The sequence below is a fragment of the Chrysoperla carnea genome, chromosome 4, assembly GCF_905475395.1.
Source record: "Chrysoperla carnea chromosome 4, inChrCarn1.1, whole genome shotgun sequence".
In the NCBI taxonomy this organism is placed as follows: domain Eukaryota; kingdom Metazoa; phylum Arthropoda; class Insecta; order Neuroptera; family Chrysopidae; genus Chrysoperla; species Chrysoperla carnea.
The window spans coordinates 62,796,150-62,810,866 of NC_058340.1; the positions used below are offsets into that span (position 1 = coordinate 62,796,150).

At 28.9% G+C, this 14,717-nt stretch overlaps 3 protein-coding genes across 4 annotated transcripts in view; 1 reads left to right on the forward strand and 2 right to left on the reverse strand.

Moving 5' to 3' along the window:
• LOC123298843 (TWiK family of potassium channels protein 7-like) overlaps positions 1-9,405 on the reverse strand; it is a 33,754-nt gene extending 24,349 nt beyond the window's left edge. The window contains 1 exon segment of the mRNA XM_044880937.1: positions 9,244-9,405. Within this exon segment, the coding sequence (XP_044736872.1) occupies positions 9,244-9,405 (162 nt within the window).
• Positions 9,406-9,658: 253 nt separating this feature from the next.
• LOC123298265 (TIP41-like protein) lies at positions 9,659-11,415 on the forward strand. 2 transcript variants are annotated; one of them, XM_044880225.1, is made up of 3 exons: positions 9,659-9,847; positions 9,911-10,515; positions 11,148-11,415. In XM_044880225.1, the coding sequence occupies exons 2-3, from the start codon at positions 9,925-9,927 to the stop codon at positions 11,403-11,405; spliced, it is 849 nt and encodes a 282-aa protein (XP_044736160.1). In that variant the 5' UTR covers positions 9,659-9,847; positions 9,911-9,924; the 3' UTR covers positions 11,406-11,415. The 2 variants fall into 2 exon arrangements, with proteins under 2 accessions (XP_044736160.1, XP_044736161.1); XM_044880226.1 differs by having other exon boundaries at positions 9,659-9,838.
• A 917-nt stretch (positions 11,416-12,332) lies between these two features.
• On the reverse strand, positions 12,333-14,143 carry LOC123298844. Its single transcript, XM_044880938.1, has 2 exons — positions 13,540-14,143; positions 12,333-12,734 (listed from the first exon to the last, which is right to left on the reverse strand). The coding sequence occupies exons 1-2, from the start codon at positions 14,092-14,094 to the stop codon at positions 12,333-12,335; spliced, it is 957 nt and encodes a 318-aa protein (XP_044736873.1). The 5' UTR covers positions 14,095-14,143.
• Between the last annotated feature and the right edge of the window lie 574 nt (positions 14,144-14,717).

Here is a 14,717-nt window from a genome sequence, read left to right on the forward strand (position 1 = left end):
ATTTTTTGATATCAGCCATGCTTTTTGAATCAAAAGCTAAATAATTAGAAAAAAAATTCATTCTCAATATTTTAAAAATTACTTTAGATATCGAAAAATTGTATTCTTACTTTTCTTCTTATATTGTCAAGTTATAACATAATTCTCCATCAAAATTGTAATATTTTTTTCTAAATTTGTGCCCACACTACCGTGCTCATACACCCTGAATTAGTCGGGCACAACGGGTTTTTTTTTTTTTTTTCAATAATTAATTGAGGTTTTAACTTTAATTTAAATAGTTTGTTTTTAATTTGCGCCTACCAGTTTTGGAGTCTCTATAGGCTAAAATAATCCCTATTTTGCGTGTAAAATTATAATAGATAAAATGATCCTCCTTCATGTAACGGGTCTTGAATGTGTTTTTATACTAATCGTTGATGCAATGTAAAAGAACAGTTAATATTTTATGTAAACTGTTTGATAAAAAATGCAATGGGATCCAGTGATGGATTACCGCCTAGGCCCGTGAGGCCCAGTGGCGTCTTTAAGACATTTTCTTAGGGGGGGGGGGGGTAATAACTTCAAGAAGTCGCCTTGTAACTGTAAGAGAGGGTTATATTTAAATCTGATTTTCGATACAATAATTGAATTATAACTCTGGGAACTAACTACTACCGAAGATTTGATTTTGTTTTCTCTTTAAGATTCGTCTATTCCATTGTTTTTGTCAAACTTCAAATTTTATTTGAGACCCGATTTTCGTTTTTGTTTCCTGATATCTGGGGGGGTAGTTACCCCTATTACCCCCCCCCCCGTAAATACGCCCTTGATGAGGCCCGAGCCTAGGGCGGCACAATTGGGGGGGGGGGGGCGGCAAATTTTTCAGAATGTCAAAATTTTAAATCTGATATAATGTAACGACAATACATTTTAAGGATCTATTCGAATTTTTTTTATATAAATTTACAAATAAATTTCTATGAAATAGAATGGAATTTATTTTCTGATTAACTTTTTTATTTGTGAGTGCAATACTGATAAAGTATTGCACTCACATTGAGTTTGTGTAACACAGTGAGAACGTTACATATATAATATATTTACAGAAAACAAGAGCGCTGCGCGTAGCATGTAATGACAGTGATTTGACTCTGCTTTGTTTTACGTATAAAACTAAGCGTCGCGCTGTATACAAGACGCATAAATTTTTTTAGTTTTACGAAAGCCGTGCAAGTGTAAAAGTAGATATTCGTTCCGCGCAAGGAATATACAATTTTTTGCATTCTCAAAATCTTCAATATGTTTATCCAAATGTAGACATTGCTCTACGTATTTTTTTGAGTATTCCGGCTACGAACTGTTCAGGAGAAAGATCTTTTTCCACCTTGAAAAGAGTAAAAACGTATTTACGCGCAAGTATGGGCCAAGAGAGACTCAATGCTTTAGCACTACTGTCAATTGAAGCTCAACTTGTTCAAGAAATTGATTACAACGACATAGTTGATGATTTTGCTCAGACGAAAGCAAGAAAGAAGATATTTAAAAATTAAGTTATACATTATATTTTAAGAAAACTGACTGTTGTTTATGTTGTTAATATTTATTTGTATTGTTCAACAATTGTATTTTTATGAAATAAATATTATTATATCTAAATAATATAAACGGATTCAAAAAAATAAAATTTCATCTTTTAAAAAGGGTGGCTAATCAGACAGGGCCTAGGGCGGCAAAATACTTAATCCGCCACTGATGGGATCATTTTACCCACTATCCTTACAAAGTCGGTCAAAACGATCCCTTTTGAGAAATATTGAATAGTTCTAAAAATTTGAACAGATCAAAAGAAATTTACATACCAATATTGTAACATTTGAATAAAGAATTTGAAAATGTTTCGACGTTGTAGGTATGTCGAATAGTTTGGCTATAAATTTCATTTTTTCTTAGAGGGATCATTTTAGACCACCTTCTTTTTATCGAGAATTAAAAATTTGATCGTACACTAGACACTTAGTTTATGTCTAGTCAAATGATATTTTTTCTAAATTTTCGACACTTATATCTATAATATAAAACAATTGTCTGAATATTTATCATCATAATAATATTTAAATATAAATAAGTTTTTTTTAATTTAAATAAATAAATTAATAACTATAAGTATTTATGAATTAAAAAATTTTTTACAAGTATATTTATTTAAAAGTAATATTAAATAAATATTTAATTTTATTAAAAAAAATTGCACTTTTTGTGTTTATATATTTATATTTTCAATATCATCCACATTTGTTGTGCGCCATATAAAGTTCTACATTTTAAAATCTCTTCCAGCCTCAATCTCTCTTCAACAAAGGGTTTCCAAAAGGCATCCAATTTGATGGCGTTATATGGGTATCACTATACGAAATAACACAAATAAGTTTGACAGATATATTCACAAACATCTGATTATAATAAATATAAATACTTATCTATGTAAATACCATATCCAGCTGTCTACACTAAACTAACTGATGGTCTATGACTCATACCACTATGACATCACAGCAGGGCTTACCCGCGTTTTAGGTCGCGTGATATATAATTTAAAAATTACGATTTTTAATTTTAATATTTTAAAAGAAAAATGTGCTTTTATTACTCGAAATCAGAATATTTAATTATATTTTTACATAAATTTTAACTTTTTTCAAATTTCATGACTTATTTTTGACTAACGATAATACCCTATTGTTACCAAATGTTCTTATAAGACATCATAAAAGACTGATCTAGAATTTACAATATTTTAGGATGCGGTTTCATTTTAAATAAATAAATGTTCGAATGATTCACAACACAATTTCTCCTAAAAAATCTATAAATTTTTGTGGTTTTGAATTTTTATTGCAAAAATCGTAGATATATGAATTAATTTAATTGTATTTATTATACAGAGTGTTCATTGATGCCCGATTAAGAACATAAAAGACAATTTTTTTTATTAATTATACGACAAAAATTCAGTTTTCACAAAAATCGCGTACGTAAAAAATACGATTGCCATCCACGGATTGCCAGTTAGTCGGGTACAACTATTGCCCGTTAGTCGGGTACAACAGATTTTGATTGTTTTCAATAATTTTTATTAAGGTTTTAACTTTGATTTAAATAGTTTTTTTTTTAATTTCCACCGGCTAGTTTTGGAGAAATCTATGAAAATATATCATCCATCTATCGTTTTACCACAAAACCAATGTTAAATATGCCTACTTTAAAAGTCATGTATTTATTTAAATAATCGAGTCACCCTAAAAAAAATTTCAAAATTGATTTAGACTTAGTCCAACTTCATATAAAAAAAAATCAAGCCTATTATCCAAAATTGTTCTTTTGAACCCCATCGGTGGGTGTACACACTGCATATTTTACATGTATGCCAAAAACAATTTCCTTTGAAATGATATCAATAATTTTATTACGCAACATAAAACGTATAAACACAAGCCACAATATAAGCGAATTGTTCGACATGAAACAGATAAAAAATGTTTTAAATTTAGTGTATTTATTTAATTTGAAATTCACTATTCGATATATATCGTTTATAGTTTTTAACCCATGTTAAAAATTCATACAAACTCCAGGCCTAATGAAGCTAGTAACATAAATTTTAAAATTTTTTCATATAAATAAGTTAAATGCATTTGGTAACCTAATTTAATCTCAGTTGGTCAAAAGGTGTTTTTGAATACTCTTTTACAAAAAAATTTTTATATTTATATCATGTGTATATGTAATATATATCAGGTATAGTAAGTTTAGTCCCAAAAGTGTAAAGCTTGAAAATATTGATGCTACGAACAAAATTTTGCTATAGGTATTTATAAAACCACTTCATTGGTCCAATTCTGGTTGTCCGTCTGTCTGCCTGTCTGTCCGTCTGTCATCACGATAACTCAAAAATGAAAAGAGATATCAAGTTGAATTTTGTATAGCGTGTTCAGGACGTAAAAAATGAGGCCGAGTTTGTAAAAGAGCAACATAGGTCAATTGGGTTTTGTGTGCGCAGGATCCATCTTGTAAACCGTTAGAGATAGAACAAAAGTTTAAATGTAGAAAATGTTTCTTATAATAAAAAAAACAACTTTTGTTTTAAACATTTTTTCTTAAACATCACTGTTTACCCCTGAGAGCGCAAATTAGGCGCATATTGTATTGTAGATATGTATAATATGGGAATATCATAGTCATTTATGTGTGACATGTGTATACATGATATTTCAACAATTAACTCAGTCAATTGTTTGTTTTCACTTGTTTTAAATATATTTTCTTGCAAATCATATCATTTTAAATTTTAATTTAACTGAACTATTTAGAGAATTTACCTATGAAAAACAATAAGATTATCGTAGAATTATGTTTCGCATACTGAATTATCGTACAATTTTTCCACATGCGGCGATTAACGACACATACATGTTTTATTGCAACAGGGACTGAATCTATTCATACGTCGGTCATGTATAATAAATAATAGTTTTGGCAGAATATTAATAAAATAATGTAATAAAAATTATAACTTAAAAAAATTTATAAATTTATACCTACATTTATTTATAATTATGTTATTTTAAGTATCCGAATTTCATACATGAATGAATATGAAATATACTTAAAAATAAAACACTTATAAATGATATAAAACCATAAAATTATATATTTATCTAAAATATCTAAATTAATATTATTAAAATTTTATAAGTTACACAATTGCATGCATTTAAATCTTCATTTTACTTTGATTGGTATTCGTTGTGTGCGTAGTCATGGTAGGGACAATAAAATCGATGCCAGCGCTTTCAGTAAAAAATTTTGGCGACAAAGGAGGCTGTTATAACTAATTTGCAATTCTTTACATGTTAATGTTATAGAAAATGTCAAATTAAAATTATTGAAAAACACTAATTAATTAAACTTAATGCATTAACAAGTGAAACCAAACAATTGACTGAGTTAATTGTTGAAATACCATGTATAGACAGTGTTGATTACTCATCATATCACACATATAAATATACATGTCACACATACATAACTGATGATCCCATATTAATACATACTATAAAATTTGCATCTAATGAGTGCTCTCGTGAGTAAAAAGTGATGTTTACAAAAAAATGTTTCAAACAAAAGTTGTTTATATTTCGATAAGAAACATTTTTTACATTTAAACTTTTGTCCTATTTTTAACGGTTTACAAGATGGGTTCTATGGACCCAACACCCAATTGACCTATGTTTCTCATTTACGAACTCGACCTCACTTTTTACGTCCTAAGCATACCTAGAAAGTGCATATCATGTATATAGTCGAGGAAACGAAACACTATAAACAGTCAAAGTTCGAAAATGCGGTTGAATGCGGTTTTCTGCATTCGATTCGTTAGACCGTCAGCAAATTTTGTAACTTAAATTGATTTATAAGAAATTAAACATATGCAATTTACATAAAAATATAAATGTAAATGTAAATATACTAATTTCATAATTCGGTTAATAGTGATGAAAATGATTCCAAACTTGTTATTACTCGGGTGTTTTTTGGGTCGCTAAACATGAATATCGCCACAGAGAAGGGTACCCAGAGTATCCGAGGCACCAGTATCTGGGAGCCAAATTCTGTCGCGATATTCGTGTTCAGCGACACCAAAAACCCCCCAGTAACGAGTTTGGGTCGATTATATAACGAATTTCCCGAAAACACTAGAAGACGATGGGGATACCGTTTACCCTGGGCACCCCAACAATCTTGATGTTTAATATTATTGTGCTATTACTGAACATCAAAATTCACTGCCCATTATAGGATCAAATTGAATAAATCATTTCAGATTGATTCAATTTTTATTTAATTTGTGTGTAGGTGTTTTAAATTAAAATTGCTTTTAATTTTTTATTCTGTTGCTTATTCATCAGTAAATACAAGGTATATATTTTACATTATAATAATAATGTTTAAAACGTCTCGACGTACTCCAATCAACAGTGTACAAATATTGATTTTTCAAGTAAATTGAAAAATCTCTCTATATTAATACGCCAGTTAAAAAACCCGAAAAAAAATTTTGTGCTTCAAATTTTCGATATTTTTCAGTTTTTTAAGAATTACGCAGTAGCATTCACACTCCCTTAAGAGGTCCAAATAACATACCAAAAAAGCAGCTTTACATTGCCTTCCGGCCGGCATTTGTACTGGTTTTGTGTACCCTTTTTGTACGAAAAAGGGTTGCCCCTTCCCCGGTCACTACTTAATTAACCATTTGGAGCTGTTTAAGTGCTTTGACGTCGACGGACTTTAGATCGGAGAGGTCGTCAAAGAGAGGCTGGCTCAAGTAAGTCCATCTCCCCATGGCAAGAGCTTAGCAGTGACAGAGAAGACGAGACATAGTCTTCTCCTCCTCATCACAGTAACAGCTCTTGCAGGAGTCGTGATACACTGCCAGCCAGGCCCAGGCGTTCAGCATGCCTACCGCCCAACCAGTGTCCTGTAATAACCGCAACAACATTGCTAACAGAGGCCCTTGGAAGTGATATAAGATCTTCAGAACGCCTACGATTGTACTCAGACCATATCTGTCTTGTACGTTTCTCCCTCCTTCTGAGATTGGCCTTTTTTTAAGATATCCGCTTTGAGGAGCGACTTTCAGTTCGCAAATGAAACTCCCGGATATTTATTGATACTTGGACAGCATTGTGCCATTTCTGGCAAACTCGCCTTCACAATTTCCTGACTTCACAATCTTAAAAAATGTAATCCACCACCTTGATTGATTGTGCAAAATTTCAAATCGATATTCTTATAAATAACGAAAATATGAGAGAAAATATCTTCATCTTAAATGCGACTCACTGTATATATCAAATGTTAAATTTTTAAACTACACGAAAATATTATTGTATGATTGGAATTTTCATAATTTTTGTTTATATGCGTATGAAAATTGTATAAAAGAAACGATTATTTAATCGTTATTTAAACACTAAACGCTTAATTATTTAAACACAATCGAAATTATATTATCCAAATTATAAGAAATATATCGTACACATAATTATACAAAAGCATAGTTTTAGTTTAAAAATAACTTATGAAAGAATTACAGATCCCTTGTATATAAGTGTATATATTTCTGTAAAATATGACTCTTAAAATAATCCACGGTTAAGATATTTATAGGTTCCACTCAGTAATTGTAAAAAAAATAATTCTTTTATTCAGTTCATTTTTACTCAAAAACTGGAAAATTATTTACAAAAAAAAAAAAAAATCTTTTAAAATAATTTTTTATATTTTTTCTCCTGAAATTACCTGTACAGGGATTGTGACATGACCATTCATTTGAGTACATTTTAGGTGTTGAAAACAGAGAAATCTGGAAGATATATAATATGAGGCAAAAAAACCATGTTTTGGTACTTTTTTGAGAGCGGACTGCAAAACCACTTGACCCATCGGTAACCGGCTCAAACTTTGTAATAAAGCGGCAATCAAACCCGTAAAAATAATGGGCTATAGCAACCCTACAAAACCGAAGAAATTTGTAGCGCCATATTGAGATACCAACTTTACCCATGAGGTAACCGGCTAATTTTCCGGTAACCGTGTAATTTTTTTTTAAAACGAAAGGAATAGAAAAAAATATTTCCATTGCGAAGTTAATTATGGATTTTCATAATTGACTTCTAAAAAAGAAAAAAAGCTAACCCAAGTTAGTTTTCTGACTAACTTAAGAGAATTTCAATGAATTCAGTATTAGGCCATCGATTTCAATATATCTTTCGTTAAAATTTGAAAATGGGGAGAATAGATGGCAAGATCTGAAATCAAAATTAAAATCGATCTTATTCTTGCAAAACAGCTTTTAATATGTACTCTCTAATATTGCAATTGCAGATTATGACGTCATCAAGTGTTATTTTCCTATCTTTCTATTTACATTTAAATCCTTCATAATTTTGTAGTTATTGATGTTATGCAAAAATTTCACACGATTTTTTGGCTCGATAACGAACGTCCTTTGAAGCAATAAAGGTCCATTCTTTCAACACCTGGCTATATTTCCTCTTTTTATTTTCTTGTTTTTTATATCTACTTTTTAAATTTTTAAATTACATTCGACTTTAATCAAAAAGTAAAAGCTATTATAGTATTTTATAATTTATCTTTATTTTAATTAATTGTTCCGACGAAGAGAAATCATACAACCCCCTATATGATTAAATTTGGGATACGACACGATTTCGCTGATGAAAAATCGATAGTTTTGATTAATGATGAAATATATTATAAAATTAGCGAAAATACCTATAAGTTTATTATTATAATTAAGAAAATATGACGCTATTAAAAATAAAATGTTTATTTCGATAACACCACTAAATTATTTAATAAAACAATTTTATTACAAATAATTTCAAGATATCAGACGCGGATTCAAGGGGGGTCACATGGGTCAAGACTCCCAAGACTTTCAAAATTTTTTGCTAAAAAACTTCACAATATATCAACTTTAAAATCGAGAAAGAAAAAAAAAACTTATAAGCAAATGTAAAAACGACTATTTTCACTCATTTTTTCAAGTTTTCTCGGCACCTACGCATCCAAATGGGACCCACCATACGTCAATCGAAAGGTTTTTTTGGAATCTAGAATTTCCAATTTAATTTTGTTGCATCGTCAACTTTTTTTAATCGCAACAAAACCGTTTTTTTGTCTTTTGCGAATTTTTTTGATTAACTTAGCCATTGATTAGCCGTAAACGTAAAGTGTTATATTTCTTGACTTATTTCCTAAAAACAAAAAATTCGTTCTCTAGCAACGTATTTTTTGTTTTATAATATCAATTTTGTAATCCGTTTCATAGATTAATTGGATTACAAATAGATTTTGTATATGTAGTTTTATTTTAAATCATTTTTTTTTTTTATTAATGTACAAGTTTAGGCAATACTCATGGCAAATTTATAAAAAAAGTTGCATAAATAGTACCAGTATAAATAAAATAAAATCTTTAACTTTTAAAATTTTTGTTATTAAAGATCGCATTATTAACCTACCCTACTACTACTTAATTTAAAAAACATAAAGTTACATTATTTTGTTTTTAATTCCTTTTTGTACAGTTTTTCAAATTTTGGTGAATTTTAATGGAAGGAAGCAATTGATTTCATGCACGGAAAATACATCAGTTAAAGATTCGAATAAACTTACCAAACCACCCGCAACAGTATAAATCATTAATATAACTAAGAGTCCAATATGTGATAAAGCATTATTTATTTTTAATTTTAACCAAAAACTTTTCATTTTCGCACAACATGAACTTTTATGATCTTCCATAATTCGAACAGTTGTATTATTTTCTAAACCCATTTTTTTTTAAATTAATTAATTCATTTTAAAAGTTCGGAAAGTTTTTTTACTTTAAAATTCAACAATAAAAATCAATTGTTTAAAAAAAATATATATATATCTTAGTAATAGTTAAACAAAATTATGAAATCATATTGAATATGGATAAACAAGAAAAAAAAATTTTAAAAACACATAAAACTTAAAAATATTGTAAAAATTTTTAAATAGTAGTTGTTACTATAAGGCGTCGCGACGCAGTCTAAAATTTAAATTCAAGGAAGACGCTGTACGAGATTTTGATGACAAAGATGCTGGAAAAAAAACCGCCACTAATATCATAAACATTTATAAATCATGCGCAGTAATAATACATTTTGACATCTGTATAATTGATGTATAAACGAAAACGAAAATATACAAAATAAATTTTTTTTTACTCAAATCAAACTAAGTAAAATAGGTAAATTATTTTTGTTTTGATTTAAATAAATTTTGGGGAGTAATTTCTTTAATTTAATTTCAGGTTAAGTGCAGAAAATGGCAACTGAAGAATTAGCCACTGATGAAACAATTTTAAACATAAAACGTTTACCCGTTACATCAGAAGAATTTCCATTTAATGAATGGCTAATTAAATATGAGCAATCACATATTTTACACTCGCAATGTTCAAAAAAAGGTGCTTGTAATAGTTGTACGAATATAAACGATCGTTGTTTATTTTGCCAATATACTTCTCAGTTAGAATTACCACATTTACCAGATATGGTCTTTCCAAATAATATACTATTGTTGAAACATAAATCAGGTTGCGAATTAAAATTTAATGCATTGGATGCATTACAACGTGTAAGTAATGGTAAATTAAATTTACAAGTTGATGTTGCTGAGGCATGGCAAGAAGCAAGACCAGGTACAAATTTAGATAATCGAGCAAAAAAATTTGATTGGACATTTACAACGGATTATATGGGTACAATGTCGAATGATTTTATTGAAGAAGATACCAGTGAACGTATTGATATTGAAAAGTTAAAGCAACGTGAGAAAATATTATTTTTTCATGAATTATCGTTGTATGAAGATGAATTACATGATCATGGCATTGCTTCGTTGAACGTAAAAATTGTAAGTTTTAAAATTATTTAGATATCGTATTATAGTACACAAAATGAACGCACCCTGATAAAAAAGTCCTATTCAATTCCGATTAAAATTTCCAGTTCATTCCGATTGAATCCAGTATAACCCAATATCAAATTTCCAATTCGATCCCATTCATGAATTAGAACCAATTGGAAATTTCCGATTAGATTTATTAAATTGAATCGGAATTCAATCGGAATGAATTGGAAATTTTTTCCAATTAAATCCGATTCATTTATATCAAATTTTGATTCAAAATTTTAATTGGTTTCAATTGAAATGAATCGGAAATTTTTCCCTAATTGAATCCTATTAATTCCGATTGCTTGAATTGGAAATTTATGATTCAGGGATCGGACTTTTTTTATCAGGGACCCCATTGAAACTTAGCCATATTTTAAATATAACGCAATACTTATTGCAAATTGCATAATAGCGCTGCGGTCGATTTAGCTCTCCCCCTCCGCCTTCTTTGCTCCATGCCAGTACATTTTTTACTTATTTTTATGGTTTAAAAAATCTAAATAGTTAGAATAGAAGCCGAAATTTTACTTTTGGTTGAAAATAGTGGTTTCCGCTGAAAACTGGTTAAAATATAATTTTCTTTGTTTTAGCGTGTGATGCCAAGTTCATTTTTTATATTACTACGATATTTCTTACGAGTAGATAATGTGATGGCACGAATAAATGATACACGAATTTATTACGAAGTTGGTTCACCATATTTATTACGAGAGTATACATCAAAACAAGCAGATTATAAGGACTTATCACTACCAATCGCTATTTATACTGATCCTAGTCAATTAGCGCAGTATTTGACATTAAAATCCAGTAATTATAAAAAAATAATCATACCAGGCGCAAGTTAAACGCAACTAATTTTTTTCAGTTCATGTACTATAAATATTATCGATTATATTATACTGTAATTTTTTTAAAAAATAAATTACTTATTTAATTCTTAAATTCCTTGTATTTTTAATTGTCCTAATGGAAAGTTGGCATTAAAAACTAATGATTATCATCGAAGTTTGTATTTTGTTATTCGTTTCTATTCACTGATAAAAATAACTAATCATGCAATCTGAGTCGTTAATTTTTAACAATCAGTACCTATCCATAATAGTCGCATCAATGAATGTTTTTACTCGGAAGTCCTCAATAGTAGCTCCGATTTTGATGATTCTTTTAAAAAAGATTTTTTTTTTTGTATTATTGAAAATCAAAAACCTTTCAAAGGGAGGAAAATAATCTGGAGGGGCTAAAGGCAATGTGTCGACTGATATATCCACGCCCTGCCAAAATCGTTAATGATAGAAGTTTGAAATTTCGATAGGATATAAATTTTATACCGTAGAAGAAAACGATTTTTCGAAATTCAAGAAAATATATACAAACTATCATTTTTGAGTTAAATACTTAACCGATTTTAAAAATTCTTTCACCTATAGGGTGCTAAGGAAAAAATCACGCAGGAGTGTTAAACAATATAAATAACTAGCAGTTATCCAACTTATAGTCTTCAATTCCCTACTGACGCCATGGTGCTTAAACTTACTTTTTCATATAAAAGCTTCATTTTCAAAATTATTCCTGGCAGATCATTTCACCCGAAAAATTTTAGCATGGGCTTGTAGACTATTATTGAGTTGCTAATATGTATATCTTAATATACGACAAATATAAAATTATTGAAGTTGAAAAACAGAAAAATTAGGCATCTTAAGAAATATAACTAACAAAATCTATAAAAAATAACATTTAATAGATACAAATAAATACAAGTTATAATAAATTTAGTCTACATGTCTAAGAGTAATAGCAATTCGTTCCATATGTGATGAATATATCATATGATTTCCAATCACTTTCTCATTATATTTTAACGCATGATACATATTTTGTAATGTAAGTATACCATCAAAATTTCGTTTCCGTTCAGCACCGTTAGTAGCACAAGATATTGAAAAAATTTTACGTGCTTCAATTTCTGGTAATGTTGGTTTAAATGGTGGTTGTATACAATTTCCATATACCGATGGTGTAGCTTGATCTGCTTTTATATTATTATCAATCATTAATGTATTTCTTAGCCATGGATTTGGAACATCCACACCAATATCATACGGAAATCTGTCTTTGACTTTGAAACCACGACATTTTGTAATAATTGCTGTTAATATATTTTTTAAATAAATCTGAAATAAAAAAAATATGAAATAAATGTTTTCATTGAAAATAGTCGATACTCCATGTATAAATGAAATGATACTCTATGTCGAAATAATCGATAAAATGTATTATTTCTCAGAGCTCACACAATTTTTTTAAGATACCCTCTTTGTTTGTTTGTTTGTTTGTTACGCTTTCACGCTAAAACTAGCGAATGGTTTTTAATGAAACTGTACAGCAATATAGCTCATACTTCAGAATAACACATGAGCTATAATTTATAAAGATATATTTTAAAAAAATAAAAAAATAAAATTTAATCTCACATTTACTGTTTTATGGTTCAAAATGATGATTATAAATGAAACAGATCTATAATACCATTAAGTATTTTGTAAAAATTTAAAATAGTAAATGTCAAACCATTCATGGCCAACTTTTCTGATATACTCAATGAATTATGCCTATTTTGCATTTAACAAAATTGAAAACTGTGCACATCAACAGAGGTGGAGGATATAAAGCGATGTTTTTATTTTTAAGCTCAGTGAAACGGGCGGGTATCGGGCTAGTACTTTATAAAGTATCAGTCAATTATAGAACATCCTGCATTCATTTAGAACCCATTTCTTGTTAGAGAAATTGAAAAAATTAATGGTCGTTACCATCCGTATACGTTAGACATTAAGAAATAAATGCCTAATAAATACAGTTGTATATTCACTTACTCCCCACACTGTATTTAAAATGGTAGGGCTTATGAGTAATCTAAATATATTAATAATGTAACATTATTGCTAACGATAGACATAAAAACTGCTTTTGAATTACCTGTATAGCTTGTATAACAATTTCAGCAATTTGAGAATCAACTCCCGTTAATTTCTGTTCCCAAGCCGTAACATGAAAACGACCATTTACCATTTCAACATCTGGTAAAAATAATTCATCAGCTGCAAATCGAATCATCTGATTATCCATCGAATGATGTGATACGGTTGGCAGTACAAACTCATTTTGATCTTGCCAATCTACGTATGCTTTATATGATTCCGATTTAGAACTTCCTCGTTTTCGTTTTGTACCTCCACTGCCACTTGAATTGCCCTGATAGATTGTTTTATCAAACTTTTCTATTTGATTGTTTTTGTTTAACGAGTTTGGACGGCCACTAAATCCACTATTTAATAGTAATACAATAAATTTATTACTTAATGTAACTTGTTCACCGGTTGTGATGTTCGAGACTTCAGCGTGGAATTGTTCACATGTTAATTTACCTAAACACCATAATCGAAGAAAATATAAATATTTTTTTTCCTTTTCTTCACCTAACGAATCAAACAATTGCTGTTTTATTTCATATAAAGGATTATCGTTCGTCATTTTTAGTTGATGTCAAAAGTTATAAGTTCCGTGGTCAACTGTCATATGTATGTAAATGTCAAACGACATAAACTAAAATGTTTGGGATGTTTACAAAACTTCAATTGCAATATATATTTTCATATCAATAGGCAATATTCATGTATTTTTTTTTTTTTTATACTTATTTTTAATTCATTGTTTACACCGTTATAACAAAGTAAAAAATATAAATACTGCTTAAAAATGCTGTATTTAAGTGTAAAAAAATATTAAAAATACATTATAATTTTGAGATATTTAAACGCAGTTTTTTGGCGCTCTCTGTTAATGACGTATAAGTACTTGATCTGTCAATTGCAGGTGACAGTTCAATGTATAATTTACACTTTAAAAAAATGAATTTACAACACAGAATTTACACTCGTTATTATTAAGTTTTCTAATAAAAAGCGGTAGAATAGTATAATTTAATGAAATACCATATAAAATGTAAGTAATTAATATCATACAGTATGTCAACAAATTTGACAAGCCCGTACTATGATGTCACGTCCGTATAAAAATTTGAATTTCCGTTTTAAAAATTTTTAAATGCCCTCACTGAATTTGTACTTTTATTAATTAATTTTAAGTAATTAAAA